At 38.3% G+C, this 17,960-nt stretch overlaps 1 protein-coding gene across 2 annotated transcripts in view; it reads right to left on the bottom strand.

Annotated features, from left to right (window-relative positions):
• The window catches only part of RNF8 (ring finger protein 8), a 90,669-nt gene extending 73,230 nt beyond the window's left edge, over nucleotides 1-17,439 (bottom strand). For both annotated transcript variants that reach the window (XM_044674368.1, XM_044674367.1), the window contains exon 1: nucleotides 17,179-17,439. In XM_044674368.1, coding sequence (XP_044530303.1) covers nucleotides 17,179-17,274 — 96 coding nt within the window. In that variant the 5' untranslated portion in view covers nucleotides 17,275-17,439. The remainder of the gene's footprint in view (nucleotides 1-17,178) is intronic.
• Nucleotides 17,440-17,960: the final 521 nt, after the last annotated feature.

The raw sequence follows: 17,960 nt of genomic DNA, 5'->3' as shown, positions 1-17,960 counted from the left end.
TGATTCAGATATGCTGCCCATCTCTTATAGAGGTGAAGAATTCAGGAACAGACTTTTTGGAGGGAACATGAACATTGTAATAATTTATTTTGCTTGATTATACTTGTTTGCAATAAGGATTTTGTCTTTCTTGCTTTCTCAATGGAGAGGGCTGACCTTTTTAAATATTAAAAAATATGTTATGGCACAATCGAATGTAATGGACTTCTCTACTAGCAGCAATGCAATGATCTTGGACAATTCTGAGGGACTTATAAGAAAGAATGCTATTCACATCCAGAGAAAGAACTGTGGGAGCAGAAACACAGAAGAAAAACATAGGATTGATCACATGGTTCAATGGGGATATGATTGGGAATACTGACTTTAAATGATCATTGTATTACAAATAATAATATGGAAATAGATTTTGAACAACAATACATGTAAAACCCAGTTGAACTGCTCATTGGCTCAGGGAGGAGTGAGGGAAAGAACATGAATCATGTAACCATGGGAAAAATATTCCAAATTAATTAATTATATATATAATTTAATTAAATAAAAATGAAATATATCTATGAATAAAAAATAATTGATTCAGAAACTACTGTTTAGTCCTCAGAATCCAAAAGAATACTTTTTTTAAAAGCCCTAATCTTCCACCTTGAAATCAATACTGTGTATTGCAGTGATTCCCAAAGTAGGTGCCACTGCCCCCTGGTGGGTGCTGCAGTGCAGTGATCCAGGGAAGCGGTGATGGCCACAGGTGCATTTTGGAAGGTGGATTCAGTGCGGTAACCAATTTATTAACAAAAAAAAGGAAACCAATTGCAAATAGTCAAAAATAGAGCTGGGGATTATGAAATTGGTAGCAGCACACCAGCATCAACACACAGCAACAGCACACAACAGCAACACATCCTTCTCATTAAGATGATTTCAAATATTTTAACTTTTTTTGTATTACATTCTATTCTGAGTTCAATAAATAGTTTCATAATTTCAAAGTTCAAATGTTTCTAATTTACACCTTTCTTTACTATATTTTACGAAAAAGGTAGAAACATTAATACATATATTTTTCCTATTAATTGCTATTAAAATTTTAAAAAAATAATAATTTCCAGGGGGCTCTAAATAATATTTTTTTTCTGGAAAGGGGGTGGTAGGCCAAAAAAGTTGGGGAACTACTGGTATATTGGTTCTAAGGCAGAAGAATGGTAAGAGCTAGGCAAAGGAGGTTAAGTGACTTGCCCAGGGTTGTATAGCTAGGAAGTATCTTGAGTCCAAATTTGAACCCAGGACCTCCTATCTCTGGGCCTGACTCTGAATCCACTGAGCCACCCAGCTGCCCCCTAAAGAAAACATTTTTTAAAAGTGCCATTTAATTAATTAATTAATTTAGGGTATTTTCCCATAGTTACATGAATCACATTCTTTCCATCCCTTCCTTCCACCCCACCCCCCATAGCCAATGATTAATTCCACCAAGTTTTACATGTGTCATTGATCAAGACCTATTTCCATATTATTAATATTTGCAACTAAGGTGATCGTCTACCACCTCCTGGTGGGTGCTGCAGCAATCCAGGGGGCAGTGATGGACACAGGTGCATTTATCTTTCCTATTAATTGCTATTAAAATTTTTTAAAAATTAATTTCCAGGGGGCTAAGTAATATTTTTTTCTGGAAAGGGGGCAGTAGGCCAAAAAAAGTTTGGGAACCACTGGTTTAAAGAATACATTCTTAAAACATTATGAAACTATTTTTAAAGAAATCTTCCCAAACCCTACTCTTTTATTCCTTTATTCTAGGTTTCCTCAGCCTTTAAGTATAAGAGGTTTTATTCTGCTCTTTGTAGTTTTTCATTTATTACTTTTTAATTATTCTCTAATTGTTTTATGTAGCCTGATGTCATGGGAAAAGGGTTGAATTTTAAATGGACTTGGGATCTGATCCTGATTTTGTTCATTAGTATTTCTGTGGCCTTAGACAAATCACTTCTCTCTTGGGGTCTCAATTTCCTTATCTGTAAAAAAAGAAGGTGGGGGCAGCTAGGTGGCTCAATGGCTTGAGAGCCAGACCTAGAGACTGGGTTCCAATCTGACCTCAGGCACTTCCTAGCTGTGGGTCCCTGGACAAGTCACTTTACCCTAACTGCCTAGCCCTAACCACTCTTTTGTCTTGGAATCAACATACAGTATTCATTAGAAGATGGATTAAAAAAAAAAAAAAGAGGTTGGATTAGCTGATTTCCTCTCAGCTCTAAATCGATGTATGATCCTATTGCACATCTGTTTTGCCTCTCTAACTAGGTAATGAAGACCACACCAAAACAGAAACCCAAGATTTAATATTGTACTCTGCTTCAAGAATGACAAAGTCTTGAATGGATTGTTTAAAGGTCTCTACTCTCAGGGAATGTATAACCTGGTGAGGTTAATACTTCCATATATCTATGATATCATCAATGTAGTTAGTCCGTAGTCTCCAAAGCTGTGCAGTTCTGTCCCCATCCTTCCATAGACCCTCTTGCAGAGGTTCTACCTCCTCTCACATTAGCTGGACTTTTTTTGTAATCTGCCAAAAGCAATGAAGCAGATTACAAAAAAAAGTCTGCCTGAAATCTTTTAGTTCTCAGCATGAGTAGCTGCCTCCTCTCCCAACATACTTTTCCTTCTTGATGCCACATATCTGCCTCCCACTCTCCACTGTCCTTTGGTCCACATGCAATTTTGATTTTTTGGAGACTATGATATCCAAGATTCACAACCATATAATATTACTAGGAGAATATCTGTATTAAAAAGTGGAACTTTGTGTTGTGAATCAACTTGGGAAGCAGTTATGTGGTACTATGGATAGAGCTGGATCTGGAGTCAGAAAGACCAGAGTTACAACCCTGCCTCAAGCATTTAACCAGTTGTGTGACTAAAGGCAAGTCACTTAATCAGTTTGCCTCAACCCACCTCCCAGAGTTGCTATAAGGAATAATTATAAAACACTTTGTAAATCTTAAAAATGCCACATAAAGGTTAGGTTTTATATGCTATTATTTTAGAGAGCACTGAATAATTTTCTAAATTGCTTTGCTCTTCTTCCAATTCAGTTCTGGGATCAACTATCCATCTTTAGTGCTTGTTCCAGACATATATGCTAGGGCAGTGTTGGCGAAGGTTTTCAAATTCACATGCCCAAACTGCAACTTCAAGCTGCCTGTGAGCCCCTGCATTACTCCAAAGAGTGAAGGGAAGAAGTGCTTGCTTTGGGCAGCTGGACAGAGGGGTAGGGCATGCAAAAAATGTCCTCTGTCACTGGGAAGAATGGCAACGGAGAAGCTCCCCCATGCCAGTTGGGCATGTGTGCCAGTACTTCACCAACACTGTGCTAGGGTATTATCACAATGCACACCATTTAGTCATATGTTATAATCTGGACAAGTTATTTTTCATCCAGCTAGTTGATATATGAATTATTTTAAGCTCTCATCTTTTAAGTACTCATGGATCTCATTAAGGAAGAAGCCCAATCACGGTTCAAGGAATAATGTAATCAGCACCATATTATCTGTCCATAAACAGGAACATCTAGAGAACCTAACAATCTATAGAAAATCCCACTAAGACTTAGACTTTGTAGAAAGCATCTTCCACAGCAGTATGTGGACATAGAGTTCCTTTGGGGCAGCTAAGCAGTTCGGAGACAAGAGGTCCTAGGTTCAAATCTGGACTCAGACACTTCCTAGCTGTGGGACCCTGGACAAGTCACTTAACTCCAATTGCCTAGCCCTTACTGCTCTTTTGCCTGATACTTCATATCAAATCTAAAAAATTAAAGGTTAAAAAAAAGCAAGTCCTTGATGCTTGAAGTGACAGTAAAACAAATATACAGGGTCATTGAACAGTCATCAGTGACAGAGGAACCACCTTAGTCCTTAGTGTGCTATATTATAAAGCAAAAATAACAATTAAAATGAAAAAGTTGGGAAAAACTTCTGAATTAGACTCCAGTCAGTACACACAGAAAAAATAATAATGGAGCCAATACAATTGTTTCCCAAAAATAAGAAGGGAAGGGGACGACTTTTGTAAATCATTCTCTCTAAGAGCCTACATCTTTTCAGTTAATCAATTGTAAGTTGCAGAGAAGATCAGATCCCACTTTACCATTCGCTGATTTACAAAAAAGCATTTGACTTGTTAAAGGTAAAAGAAGCATTATTAAAAGGAAAGCAAAAACCCAAGTCTTATGTTAATACAAGTCTCAGATAAATTTAATCACTAAAATCTGTTCAATAGCTTTCTGATTAACATAAAAAATATGTTACATTTTATGTAACATATAAAATACTTGACCTAACATAAAAAAAATTAAAACATTCTTAAAAGTCAGTGCCAAAAGCATACAAGTTATAAGTCTTGAATTTTTGACCATGGGATAGCAACATCATCTACAAATGACCTTGCCACATAGATTAAGCTAGTTTTTATCTAAAAAAGAAGTAATGAAGCCATTTTTAAGAGTTTATTGGTTCGGGAGTCTTAGGCTTAAACCATTTCTTGGTAGCCTAAATACAAAAAGCCCAGTATACAAGGACTCAGGGGCTCTACAAGCTTGACAATTTTGTCAGTCCATCATGACAAATGCAGAGCCTGGGGAATTAATTCCTGAAACAATGTTGGTTTCTAGATGAATAACTTTTCAATGTTGTTAAGTTATGGTCTTTTTTATTTTCTAATTAATTAATTTATTGATTTAATTTATAATGATAATAAATAAAAATTAATTAAAAATCTTTTGTTAAATATTACATGATGTAAGAGTGTCTCATTTCATTCTAATCTCAAGCCTGAATGACTGAACTGGCCTTGAGTCAGGACTGGCACACCATGTCCACAAAAACTCATAAGCATTATCTAACATCAATTATATTTTTTAAAATGTGCTGCCTCTACTATATGTTAATGTTCCTATGCTAAATGTTAATGATACAGAAGCAAAAATATAATATTCCTGGCCCTCAAGGAATTTACATTCTTTAGGGGGGGAAAAACATGAATGGAAATGAACATGTCCTAGGAAAAATAATTTTTATTTGTCCTCAAATATGCTTGCTTTATAATCACTTTAAAATAATTCAGAGGGTTTTTTTTTCCAAATTTGAATATAATTATTCCTTGTAAACATAACACTAATTTCTTGAAATGGCAAGATCTAGAATAGTAATGGCAAAACTTTTAGGGACCCCGTACCATGCCCCCCCCACAGTGTATAGGGCCCAACCCCACCTCCAGATCAAGTGCTGCCCTCCCCACCTTCAAGGAGAGGAGGGCCAGGCTCCCAACTGTCTCACACCTGGGGGAATCCAGCTCCTGCCGCCATGGGGACCTGCCCATGAATCCAGCTTCCCCAGGGCTGCCTATTGGCCTATGACCCACATGGCATGGGAGTAGAGGGCAGAGAGAATGCAATTAGTCTTTGGGGGGGCCAGGGTTAACCCCCACTAGACTGGCAGCTGGCCCAGAAGGAAGTGGAACTCTTTTAGGGGGTGGGGCTGGACCCAGTGGCAGGGGAGGAGACTCCCCCCTTCCTTCTCTTCTTGCAGTAGCACTTAATCCCAGATAGGGGAGGGAGAAAGAGAGGGAAATTGTCTGAGTGCTCTGCTTAGGGGAGGGAGTAAAGTGAGGGTGGGGGTAAGAGCTGCAGTGGAGAGGGGAAAGGGAGCAACTCAGTAGAGGGCAGCCCCACATGCCCACAGAGAGGTCTCTCTGCATGCTGTTTTTGGCACATGTGCCATAGGTTCACCATCATGGGTCTAGAAGTAACAATGGTTAAAAATATGTTCGTGTGGGGGAAGCTAGGTAGTTCAGTGGATAGAGAGCCAGGTCTGGAGTCAGAGTTCAAATTTGGCCTCAAACACTTCCTAGCTCTGTGACCCTTGGCATTGAAACCCAATCGCCTCACCCTTATTGCTCTTCTGCCTCAGAAACAATACTTACTATTTATTGCATCTAAGACAGAAACTGAGAGTTTAAACAATTTTTTTTAAATGTGTGGAGCCTAGCAGATGCTTTGAGTAAAATAAATCCTAGTAATAAAAAAGGTATAGCAGAGAGGGATGGAAAGGATAAAAGGTTCTTTAGAGAAGGATAGTATTAGTTCATTACAACTCAAAAGATTATGAAAATTTTGACTATTCACTGATTAGGCAGGACAATTATTTCTTAGGGAGTTATCACACTAAAGTTGATAAGCAATAAGTTAATAAAAGGAAGGACCAAAGGCCTGCGACATGACTGAAATAATATCAAACTACTTTGATAACAATGGTTTTTGACTTGAATACTTTTAACTACAACTTTTGGACAGATTTTTTTCTAGTTATATGGATCAAATAACATATATAAAGTGTTATGCAAATCAGCTATTATGATTCCATGGTTCCACACAATCAACACAATGTCTTCCACAAAAAAAGGCTCCTCACTGGGTATGGCAATTCCTCTCCATTTGCAATTTTCAACAAACTTGTACAAGGCAAGCAACTACCTTGTCAAAAATATTTATTTTCCATACATTTTATAGGCCTTGCTTGATGTTGCTATGCAGAAAGTATCAAGCAATTTTATTTCTGTGGTTGTTATCTATCAAGAAATCTTATATCATCTTAACATAATCTATGAAACTGTAAAAATTTTTTTTTTTTGCATTGAGGAAATTTTTTATTTACAGGATCTTGAATTGCCTATACCTTTGTTAAATGTATAATTATAGATATGATGTTAGAAAAAACAGTGTATAAAAGCCCGATTGTACCCTTCTTACAGTCCCATCAAAAGCATCTTGACACAGAGGCAGCCAGGAGGGTAGTAAATACAGCTTAGGCCCTAGAGTTAGGAAGATCAGAGTTCATATCTGACCTCAGAAACTTATTAGTTATGTGATGCTAGGTAGGTCACAACTTCTGCTTGCCTTAGTTTCCATAAAAATGTAAACTGGAAGTAATAACAGCACCTACCTTGCAAGGTTATTCTGAGGATCAAATAATATTTGCTAAAAAAAGTGCTTAGATAGGGGCAGCTGGGTAGCTCAGTGGAGTGAGAGTCAGGCCTAGAGACAGGAGGTCCTAGGTTCAAACCCGGCCTCAGCCACTTCCCAGCTGTGTGACTCTGGGCAAGTCACTTGAACCCCATTGCCCACCCTTACCAATCTTCCACCTATGAGACAATACACCGAAGTACAAGGGTTTAAAAAAAAAAAGTGCTTAGAAAAAAGAATACTCTGATATGTAATTTTCATGATTTCATAAATATGTAAAAGTACACAAATGGATCAGTAATTGCTGATTTCTTCTAAGCAGTCTCTTTTGGAGTTAATAATACTAGTAATAACACCATCTATAAGCTTCCCTATTTTAGAATCTTCCTGTCTTTGATAGTTTGAAAATGGATCCTTTGGTAACATTAAAATTATGTCAACTCTATCATTTATTATTTCTTACATATTTAGTTGTTCTTTCAATCTCCTTTTTAAACGTTCTTAGAATAATCTACATACATTTTTATGTAGCACATCAAGATGATAATGTTGAGGAAACAAATGTGGTTACTATTACTGATGAGGAAAATAGTTTATTATAAAAATCTATTTTTTTATAAAAAACTATTCCTCCCTCATACTTCATCTTCCTTCGCTGTGTCTTTGAAAAGGTTGGTAGGTCCCCATGCCTGGAAAGCACTCCTTTCTCACATCTATCTCTTAGAATGCTTTGCTCCTTCTAAATTCAATTCAGATGTCATACTACTAGAGACCTTCCCTAACTTCTCCTGCTACTAGTGACTTCTATCCATCTCACTTCACACCAAAATTACTTTTTATCTATATTATTTCTATTTATGCATAAATCAGTGGTGTTAAAATCAAATAGAAGAAGATCCCCAAGGTCAAATATTGACTTAGAAAACCACAAATTATTGTGTTGTATTATATTTTTATTTTACTAAACATTTCCCAATTACATTTAAATCTGGTTTTGTTGCATAAAGAAATTTTGTAGGCCTCAAGTTTGGTGTCTCCAGTGTATATCTTGTTTCCAATAAAATTTTAAGTTCCTTAAATACAGGACAATTTCTTTTTTTTTGTCATTATATTTCAAACACTGCTCCAAACACTGCCTGACATGTCACAGTGATATAATAAATGCTTGCTGACAGATCTTTTCTATTTTCTTGTCCATTATCTTACTTCCTTTTTAAATAGTCTCAAGAATAATTTTGCTTAGGTGAGGCCTCTTGTAAAGCTTTCTATAAAATTGTTTTTTCCTACACTGTCACTACTTTTTGAGATACTACACCTGAACCTTCCACTATTCTCCTCTAAGGTTTTAGAAATAAACTTATTAAACTGCTGATATTCTTAAGTTGCCATACCACTCTGCTTAGCAAGAAATTAAAATGTTTTCTGGTTGAAGCAATTTCTAAGCTTTTATGATTACTGTGGTAAGTGATTTCTAGATGTTACTATTTGGTGCTAATCACATCACCTTATAAAGAGGTGTAAATTCAAAATAGCTTCACCTAACTACATATATGGGAAATACCAAGTGAATGAAAACTGCTTATTATTCAGAATAATGTACAAACAGAAGAAACAACCAAGAACTGCTTTATCAAGACATATATCTAAGTCAACTCCGTGAATGATTATGGCCAGAAACCAAGGCTCAATGAGGGTGAGGACATTTATGACACTGTGTCCTTAGAGAATGACACAGTCAAATAATACATTCTGGAGACATCCCATATGGATGGGGAAGTCAGAAGACTAGCTTTGACTTATGGCTCTGCCACTTGCTAGCTGTGTGACCTTGGGCAAGTCACTTGTTTGCCTCAGTTTCCCTCTTTATCAGAGTGGGAGAGTTGGGTTCTCTCTTTGAGATCCCTTCCAGTTGTGATATCCTAGGAGCTCTGTGGCTTTGGTAAGTGTCTTGCATTTGGTTTAGTTGGGCTCTTGCTACCATTCTCCCAATGTTCAGCCACTCCAACCTTCTAGCCTTCAGCACAATGGTTCAGATCATTAGTTCTCAGGGTGAACCTTTCAGCCATAGTTACGACAATCATTGCTTGGAATTCATAGCTCAGGCTTTTTTTTTCCTCAAGGAAGCTGAAGAAGATGCCTGATTCAGCAATTTATTTTTTACATAGTGTCCATGATGCAGTTTGAGATGAGAGAAAGAGGTTCTAGGCTGCATGAAGAGGATGTCCTTCCTCATGGGCTTGGAACCAACCATGGTCCTGATGGTGGGAAACCGCTGGTGTGTGGCACAGGGTGCAGGCAATGAAAGATTATACATGCATGTAAAAGCCACAAAGTAAGAACAGTGCATGTGCATTCAAGTTCACACGCTAAACTTGGAGATTAGGAAACTAATAAATGTCCTATGTCAGTGCAAAAAAAAAGAAAAAAAGAAACCAAGGCTCAGAGAAATAAAGTAACTTGCCCAAGATCCCATAGATGGTATATGGAAGAGTCAGCCCAGGTCTTTACTGTCACATCACTCTCTCACTTATCTTGTATTCAACAAATTCTAGTGGCTCCCTATCACCTACAAAATCAAATAAAACACTGTTTGGCATTCAAAGTCCTTTATAACATCATCCCAATCACCATTACCAATCCTACCCCTATTGGATTTTCACTTGCTGTCCATACATGAAATGCTCTCCTTCCTCATTTCTACCTATTGGCTAAAATCCTACCTTTAAGAAGTTTTCCCTGATTCCCCTTCATTTTAGTGTCTCCTCTGTTGATTCTCTCCAATTTATCCTGTCTGTAACTCATTAGTACATAGTTATTTACATACTGTTTCCCCCATTTGACTCTAAACTCTCTAAGGCAGTGGTTCCCAAACTTTTTTGGCCTACCACCCCCTTTCCAAAAAAAATATTACTTAGCACCCTGGAAATTAATTTTTTTTAATTTTAATAGCAATTAATAGGAAAGATAAATGCACCTGTGGCCATCACTGCCACCCTGGATCACTGCAGCACCCACCAGGGAGCGGTAGTGCCCACTTTGGGAACCACTCCTCTAAGGCAAAGTCTGTCTTCTGCCTTTCTTTGTAACCCCAGCACTCAGTACAGCACTTGACTCATAGTAAGTGCTTAATATGCCTACTATGGATAAATGTTTATTAGAATCAGAAGACTCCAAATCTACTATTCCTGCCACTATATTAGATATTAAAGTATCATATTAGATATAAAAATAAAAACTAGCTTTCTAACCAACTAGGCCAAGTATATATAAAGCAAAATGTCCTAAATATTATTCAGTTTTTGAGGAAGAAGGACAGAGATATGGAAGGAAAGTAGTTTTTTTTAAATGAGGTTTTTTTGATGTCTTTTATTTTTCACACTAGTACTTTCCCTTTATACCCTTATACCCATTGAACCTTCCGCCCTTGATTAAAAAAAAAAAAAAAGCAGTTAGGCAAAACCAACTGAAAAGCTGTAGAATCTAAAAGCATATACAACATTCCATGTTGACAGTCCCTTACTACCAGAAGAAGGGAAGTATAACTTCTTAGAGTGCAACATTTCCTCCAAAATGGGGCATTTGCAAGTAATCAGCTTTTGGCTGCCTTTAGTGTTGTTTTCATTTACATTATTGTGTACATTTTTCTTCTTGTTCTTTCTTAGCTCTGTATCAATTCATTCAAGTCTTCCTATGTTTCTCAAAATTCCTCAATATATTTTTAATGGTATAACACTTCCCTGCATTTGTAGATCACAATTTGTTCAGCCATTCTCCAGTTTTACACTATATATTTCCTCTTTGTTTAAAAATTTTTATTATAAACTAGAAAAGTACCAACTAACATCTGTCTTTCATGTATATGCCTAGCACTGGTTCAAAGCATATGAATCACTTAGTCACTTTTCTAACATAATTCAAAACTGTGTTCTAGAATTGTTAGTCCAATTCTTAGCTCTACCAACAATGCACTGTAGTGACTGTCCAACACTGACAAAATCTAGCTTTCATTATCCTTTACCTATTTGATGGACTCAAGATAAAAGCTCAGTTGTTTTAATTTGCATTCTATTATTAATGGAATATTTGTTCATGATTACTGATTATTTGCATTTCTTATTTTGAAAACAAGTTTATGTGCTCCAAACCCTCATGTACTGGAATCTGGCTCTAGCTCTTACATATATTTTGCCTAGCTATTTGATTTTTAACAGAGAGATCCATGTGAAAAATTTCCCCCCATTCATTTCCTCTTCTTACTTTATATCAATGACTTCATAAAATATTTAAAATTATCACCTATTAGACCCTCTTCAAACTACCCTTTTCACTCTATCTCAACTTTTCTAATCTTTATCTAGAGCATTTCCTTTTCTTCCTTATCCCTGGCCTTTTTGTATGTCACATTAGCATTCCCATCTAGATTTTAAGTTCCCTGAGAACAGTAATCTTGTCTTATATTTTTATATCCTCAAAAGTATTGACTTTTGTTCTTAAACTGATCCAACTCCCTGGATCTTTTCCAGAGCCTTTCCTCTCTCTAAGGCTATAATTTTAGCTCAATCCTCTAAGGTCTTGGCTCCATCTTGTCCCAACATCAATTACTCTCAGTCTTTATAGCCAAAATGCTCAGGCATATTTTCTTTTGTGTGTCAGCCCATCCCCACATCTCACTTCTCTCATTGCTACTCATTCACAACTAGTATATCCCTAGTTCTCATCCCCACTCCACTCCACCTTCTATAGTTAACTATATACATTTATCCCCTCTACTTCACAATAAATTCTTTCAGTTTGTGTCTTATTCATATTTGTATCCCATACACTAGCTTAGTATGTAACTAACTAACCTGCAGGATAAGTAGACTCAATTCAAATACTTAGTAACTACTATGTGGCAAAGCCACTGTCAAGTAATTAGAGAGATTCAAAGACAAAATGGACAAATCCTGTCTTGAAGCAATTTACAATATATTACAAGAGTGAACGTGTATACAGATAAATAAATGGAAGTAATCTGTGAGGGATGAGAACACTGACAAAGTGTACTTGGAATTAGAAAGAAATCAGGTTTTCATGGAAGTGGCTCCTGAAAGAGGCTTGTAGAAAAATAAGAGCAAGGAAATTATATTCTGGGATTATATAAATGCATTGAGGACAGGGTGGGGCTTAGGAATAGGTCTAATTCAAGGAACATCCAGTAGCCCCATCAGGCTGAAACGTAAGGAGTGAATAAAAGGAAATCTGAAATAAGATTTGTAAAGGGCCTTACATGTCAAGACAGGGACTTTGCATTTTATTCTAAAAGCAACAGGGAGCTAAAAGGGAGTGATTTTAGAGAAGTGAGTAATACAATCTGAATTGTGCCCATTGCAAGGGGCATGAATAGGCAGTTTTCAGATAAAGAAATCAAAACTACCAATAAGCACATGAGAAAGTGTTCTAAATCTCTTATAATTAGAGATGCAAATCAAAACAACTCTGAGGTTATCACCTCACACCTCACAGATTGGCTAATATGGCAGCAAAGAAAAGTAATAAATGTTGGAGAGGATGTGGCAAAATTGGGACACTAATGCACCGCTGGTGGAGTTGTGAATTAATCCAATCATTCTGAAGAGCAATTTGGAACTATGTGCAAAGGGCTTTACATGACTGCCTACCCTCTGATCCAGCCATACCACTGATGGGTTTGTATCCTGAAGAGATAATAAGGAAAAAGACTTGTACAAAAACATTTATAGCTGCGCTCTTTGTGGTGGCAAAAAATTGGAAAATGAGGGAATGTCCATCGATTGGGGAATGCTTGAACAAATTGTGGCATCTGTTGGTGATGGAATACTATTGTGCTCAAAGGAATAATGAACTGGAGGAATTCCATGTGAACTGGAACAACCTCCAGGAATTGATGCAGAGTGAAAGGAGCAGATCCAGGAGATTATACACAGAGATGGAGACACTGTGGTAAAATTGAATGTAATGGACTTCTCTACTAACAGCAATTCAATGATCCAGGACAATTCTGAGGGACTTATGTGAAAGAATGCTATCCACACCCAGAAAAAGAACTTTGGGAGCAGAGACACAGAAGAAAAATACCTCTTTGATCACATGGTTTGATGGGGACATGAATGGAGATGTAAACTCTAAACGATCATTCTATTGCAAATAATAATAATATGGAAATAGGTCTTGACCAATGATATATGTAAAACCAAGTTGAATTGCTCATTGCCACAGGAGAGGGGAGGGAAAAGGGGAAGGAAGAATATGAATCATGTAACCATGTAAAAATACTCTAAAATTAATTAATTGATTTTGGGGGGGAAGAATTGTGTCCATTGGTCCATTTTGTCAACTATGCTGATAATGAACTAAGAGGAAGAGAAAATTAAAACAGGGGGGCCAGTAAGGAAATTCTTATAAATAGCAAAGAGCTGAGATGGGTATTAACCAGGATGGAACTATTTTGTGAGTAGAAAAAAGATATATTGATTTGAAAGGGGTTAGGCAGAGAAAACTGGCATCTGACTGTATATGGTTGGGTAAAGAAGAATCTAAGCTGATTTTGATATTTGATTTTGGTCAAGCTTTCAAAAGAAATTGGGAAGTTTACAGGAGGTGAGCTTGAAGAAAATGAGTTATTTTAGATATAGTAAATTTTGAAACACTGATGAAACATCCAGATGGAGATATTTAGCAGAGAAGTAAAGCTGTGGGACAGGAGTTTGGGGTGTAGTGGACAAGAGCACTGGACATGGGCTCAGGAAACCTGAGGTTCTAAATTCTTCAAACAGCTACCACCTGTATAATATTTAACTTTTCTGGGCCTCAGTTTTCTCATTACTAAAATGAAGGTGTTGGTCTTAATGACTTCTAAGATTGCTTCCAGCTCTAAATCTAGGGTCTTCATGAAATTAGAATTGGATGACATACATTTCACATATATGAGAGGAAGCCTGGGTGTTGTAGTCTCCAAAATGAAACATACAGGAGTTGACTGAAGTATAGGGAAAAAATATAAGACCATCCCATCTACTTTTATTTATTTTAGCAAAAAAAGAAATTAAACTTTACTAATATTTAAAAGAAGGAATAACAAACAGCAGCAGTCTCATTTTATCCATATGGTAGAGGTATGTAAGTATAATTGGAATTCCATACCTTGGAGGTATTGATGGTGGCATACTCATTCATTCACTTTTACCATATTACAAGACTTAAAAAAAATTAAATGTCCCTGGTTAAGTGGTTACATATTATATTATCTTCTTTCAACTAAACTCACATTCATAAAATGGACAAGTGGCTTTAAAAAGGGCTGAAAATGGTATCTAGATTTGAGGCGCAGGTAACATTGCTACTTTTTTTTTTTTTAACCCTTGTATTTCGGTGTATTGTCTCATAGGTGGAGGATTGGTAAGGGTGGGCAATGGGGGTCAAGTGACTTGCCCAGGGTCACACAGCTGGGAAGTGGCTGAGGCCAGGTTTGAACCTAGGACCTCCTGTCTCTAGGCCTGACTCTCACTCCACTGAGCTACCCAGCTGCCCCCCAACATTGCTACTTTTGCTTCAAACTTTTCATAAGTTACTTTACAAGATAAAAACAATCTAATCAGATATGATAAAATTCAGCTAAAAAATTAAAAATGTTGTCTCCTCAGATACATACTACTTGCATGAATCACTTAACTTCTCAGGATCTCAATTTCCTTATCTATAAAATGAAGGAGTTGGACTTAATAACTGTCCCTTCTAGTTCTAAATCGACAAACCTTTAGTTAAGGAAAATTTAAAATGTGGCTTTATATCCTCTTTTATTAATGAGGAACTTCAACCTAACTGTATGAGATATTAGCTAAATGATTATATGAAGCCATTCATATTATAAAGATGTTTAAAACTAAGCTTTTGTCGCCAAAAACAATTTAAGTATGTCATCTATAAAAAACCTAGCCATGGGGCAGCTAAGGGGGAAAGTCAGATCTGGGGTAGGGAAGATCTGGGTTCAAATTTAGCCTCAGACACTTACTAGCTGTGGGACCCTGGACAAGTCATTTAACCCCAATTGCTCAGCCTTTACCAATCTTTTGCCTTGAAACTGATTCTCAGTATTGATTCTAAGACAGAAGTTAAAAATTAAAAAAAAAAAAAAAAACCTATCTGCACAGTCAACTTGCAAATATAGAATGTGATAACCTGTTTAAAAATCTAGCAAATTAAAAGTTTCAATAAGTTTCCAATTCATTTGTAAAAAAAAGATAATTCTTTTATTTTTAAAACCCTTACCTTCTCTCTTAGAATCACTACGGTGTTTTGGTTCTAAGACAGAAGAGTGATAAAGGATAGGCTGATTTGCCCAGATTCATACAGCTAGGAAGTGTCTAAGACCAGATTTGAACCTAGGACCTCCCATCTCTAGGCCTGGCTCTCAATCCACTAAGCCACTCAGTTGTGCCCCCACCCCCACCTGCACGATAATTCTGATTAGTCTACAGGAACTGACAACAGGGAAAAGAAGTTAACAAGATAAATTTCAACAAAAACCTATGAATAATTTTGGTGGGTGGGTCTGGAAACTATCATGATTTAATAAACACAACCAATGATGGATTTCTTCAATCTAGATCTATAACTTTATAAGGCTAACTTCTTTGGCTATGCCAACCATTAAAAACAAATATCAAGAAACAATGAACTTAATACTAGATCTTTGTACCAGCACTAAAAGGTCCAGAAGTGGAGGATGATCTACCAAAAGCAACTGAGAGGAATAGACAGGTAGAAAGAGTAAGAGACTAAGGAGGAAGAAGGCTTAGAAGCTGACATCAGATTTGGTAATAGTGGTAGTTAGGAGTAGTTTGCATAGAATAGTAGTGTCAGGAGCCAGAGAGAAGGGATTTCAGAAGTGAAGTGAAGAGTTTTTTAGTGAGGTAATGGGTTTTTTCCTAGGAGCTAAGCAACAAAAGAACTAATGTGTTGTGCATGTCTGGGAAAATGTGAAGCATTAAAGGAAAGACTATGTAACAACTGGGCAACAGAGGAAGGAGTCAGTGGATAAGGCAGCATGAGAGTAATAGATGAACTAAATTGCCGGGGGACAAGCTCATGAGGACTAAAGGGAAAAAGATCAAGAGTCTTCCTGAGCAAGCAGTGTCATCTTCCTAAGGCTGATCATGTTTTGTACTTAAAAAAAAAAATCTTAATAAGCATTGGTTCTAAGGCATAAGAATGGGGTTAAGAGACTTCCTCAGGATCACATAGCTAGGAAGTAATCTAGGTCATATTTGAACACGGGACCTCCTGACTCCAGCCTGATGCTCTATCCATTGAGCCACTGTGCACCTGATCATATTAAACTTCAGGGGCTTTCGTTCACATCCAGGATCAAAAATAAAATCCTTTACTGTTCAAAACCCTATGTATACTAACTCTACCCCCCCCCCCCAGTTCTATTTGCTTACACCTTTACTGCACTCTCTCAACGCTCCCCCCCCCCACCCTCATCTACAATTCGATCCAGTGACCTTGGACACTCTGCTCTTCTTCCAACAAGACACCCCATCTCTTGACTCTGACATTTTTACTGGCTGTCCCACATACCAAGAATTCTTCTGGCTTCCTTCAAGTCCCAGCTAAAATCCTACCTTCTACAAGAAATTTTTTCCCAACTCCTCTTAATTCTAGTGTACGTAAATTATTTCTTTTTTATATAGCTTGTTTGTAAATATCTGTTTGCATGTTGTCTCCATTAGGCCTGTGAGCTCTCCAGCGCTTAGCACAATACCTAGCATATAGTAGTCGCTTCATAAATGCTTACCGACTAACTAGTTATCTAGGATGGGGAGGGTGGGGGTGGAAGTGGATGAAGAGGCTCATTTTAAAAGGGGCCTCAATTTTCCTCTCTCTCACTCTGAGCTCTCACTTCATTCGTCAAAGACAGGTCCGTCCCCTTCTCCATGCAGCACAGTCCCTTTTTTTTGTTTTGTTCCTATTCTGCTCCCTTCTTTCAGCAGGCCACATCCCCACCCCTCGCCCTCAGGTCTGTGGATGGAGCCCCCAGTAAGGAGCCAGGTACACATCCCAAGGGGGCCTCTAATTCTGGGTGGCCACCCGAGCGCCCCATGCCACAGTTACCTCCCCCGGCCCGCCCCCCTCACCTCGCTGCGATCCTCCAGCAGCAGCCACTCGGCACTCATCCCCACCCGCCGCAGGCACAAGACCCGGCCGCCGCCACCGCCACCGGGATCCCCCATGGCCGGTCAGGCCGGCACAGACCCAGGCCCGATTCTGGTCCCGGACCTAATCCCGGCCACGCTTTCAGTCAGCACAAGATACGGCCCCGGCCGGGCCCTTGGGCCCGGCCGTCCCTCCTCTGTCTTCCCACTGGGACCTTAGCCTCCGCCGCCGCTGCCGCCATGTCTAAGTAACAGACAGAAGCAATCAACGCTTCCGGCCCGAGCCACCTCAATCGATTCCAGGAGCCCTCGCGGGGCCCCCCACCTTGTCCCCGCCCTCGCCCCTCCCCCAAACTAAAAAGACCGCGCCCAACTCCTGGGCACGCGAGAAAGAAGCTGACTACTTCACACCATAGCCTCTTCCTGCCCCGCCGACGCCAGAAAGCCTTTGCGCATGCACACTCAGGGACCTAAGGGGGATGGGGAAGAGACATCCGATCCTAAACCCTTCCACTCCAGTGGGCGGGGCCGTCCCACCAGATGGATATATACACCCCCCGGAACTTCTGCTTATATTTAGATGGCCAAAGCTAACTTTCCCCATAGGGCTTTATTAGTTTACATAATTAAATTAAATTGCAAATGGGAACAACTGATATTTGTTAAATTCCCCAATACTTATGAGAAATTGAAAAGTTGAGTGCAGACCACAAATGAGGGGGCAGGGGGAAGAAGAGATAAGCATTTATTAAGAGTCTACTACA

Source organism: Gracilinanus agilis, chromosome 4, assembly GCF_016433145.1.
Source record: "Gracilinanus agilis isolate LMUSP501 chromosome 4, AgileGrace, whole genome shotgun sequence".
In the NCBI taxonomy this organism is placed as follows: Eukaryota; Metazoa; Chordata; class Mammalia; order Didelphimorphia; family Didelphidae; genus Gracilinanus; species Gracilinanus agilis.
Note: the sequence above shows the minus strand (reverse complement) of the source record. Positions and strands in the feature narration are given on the sequence as shown.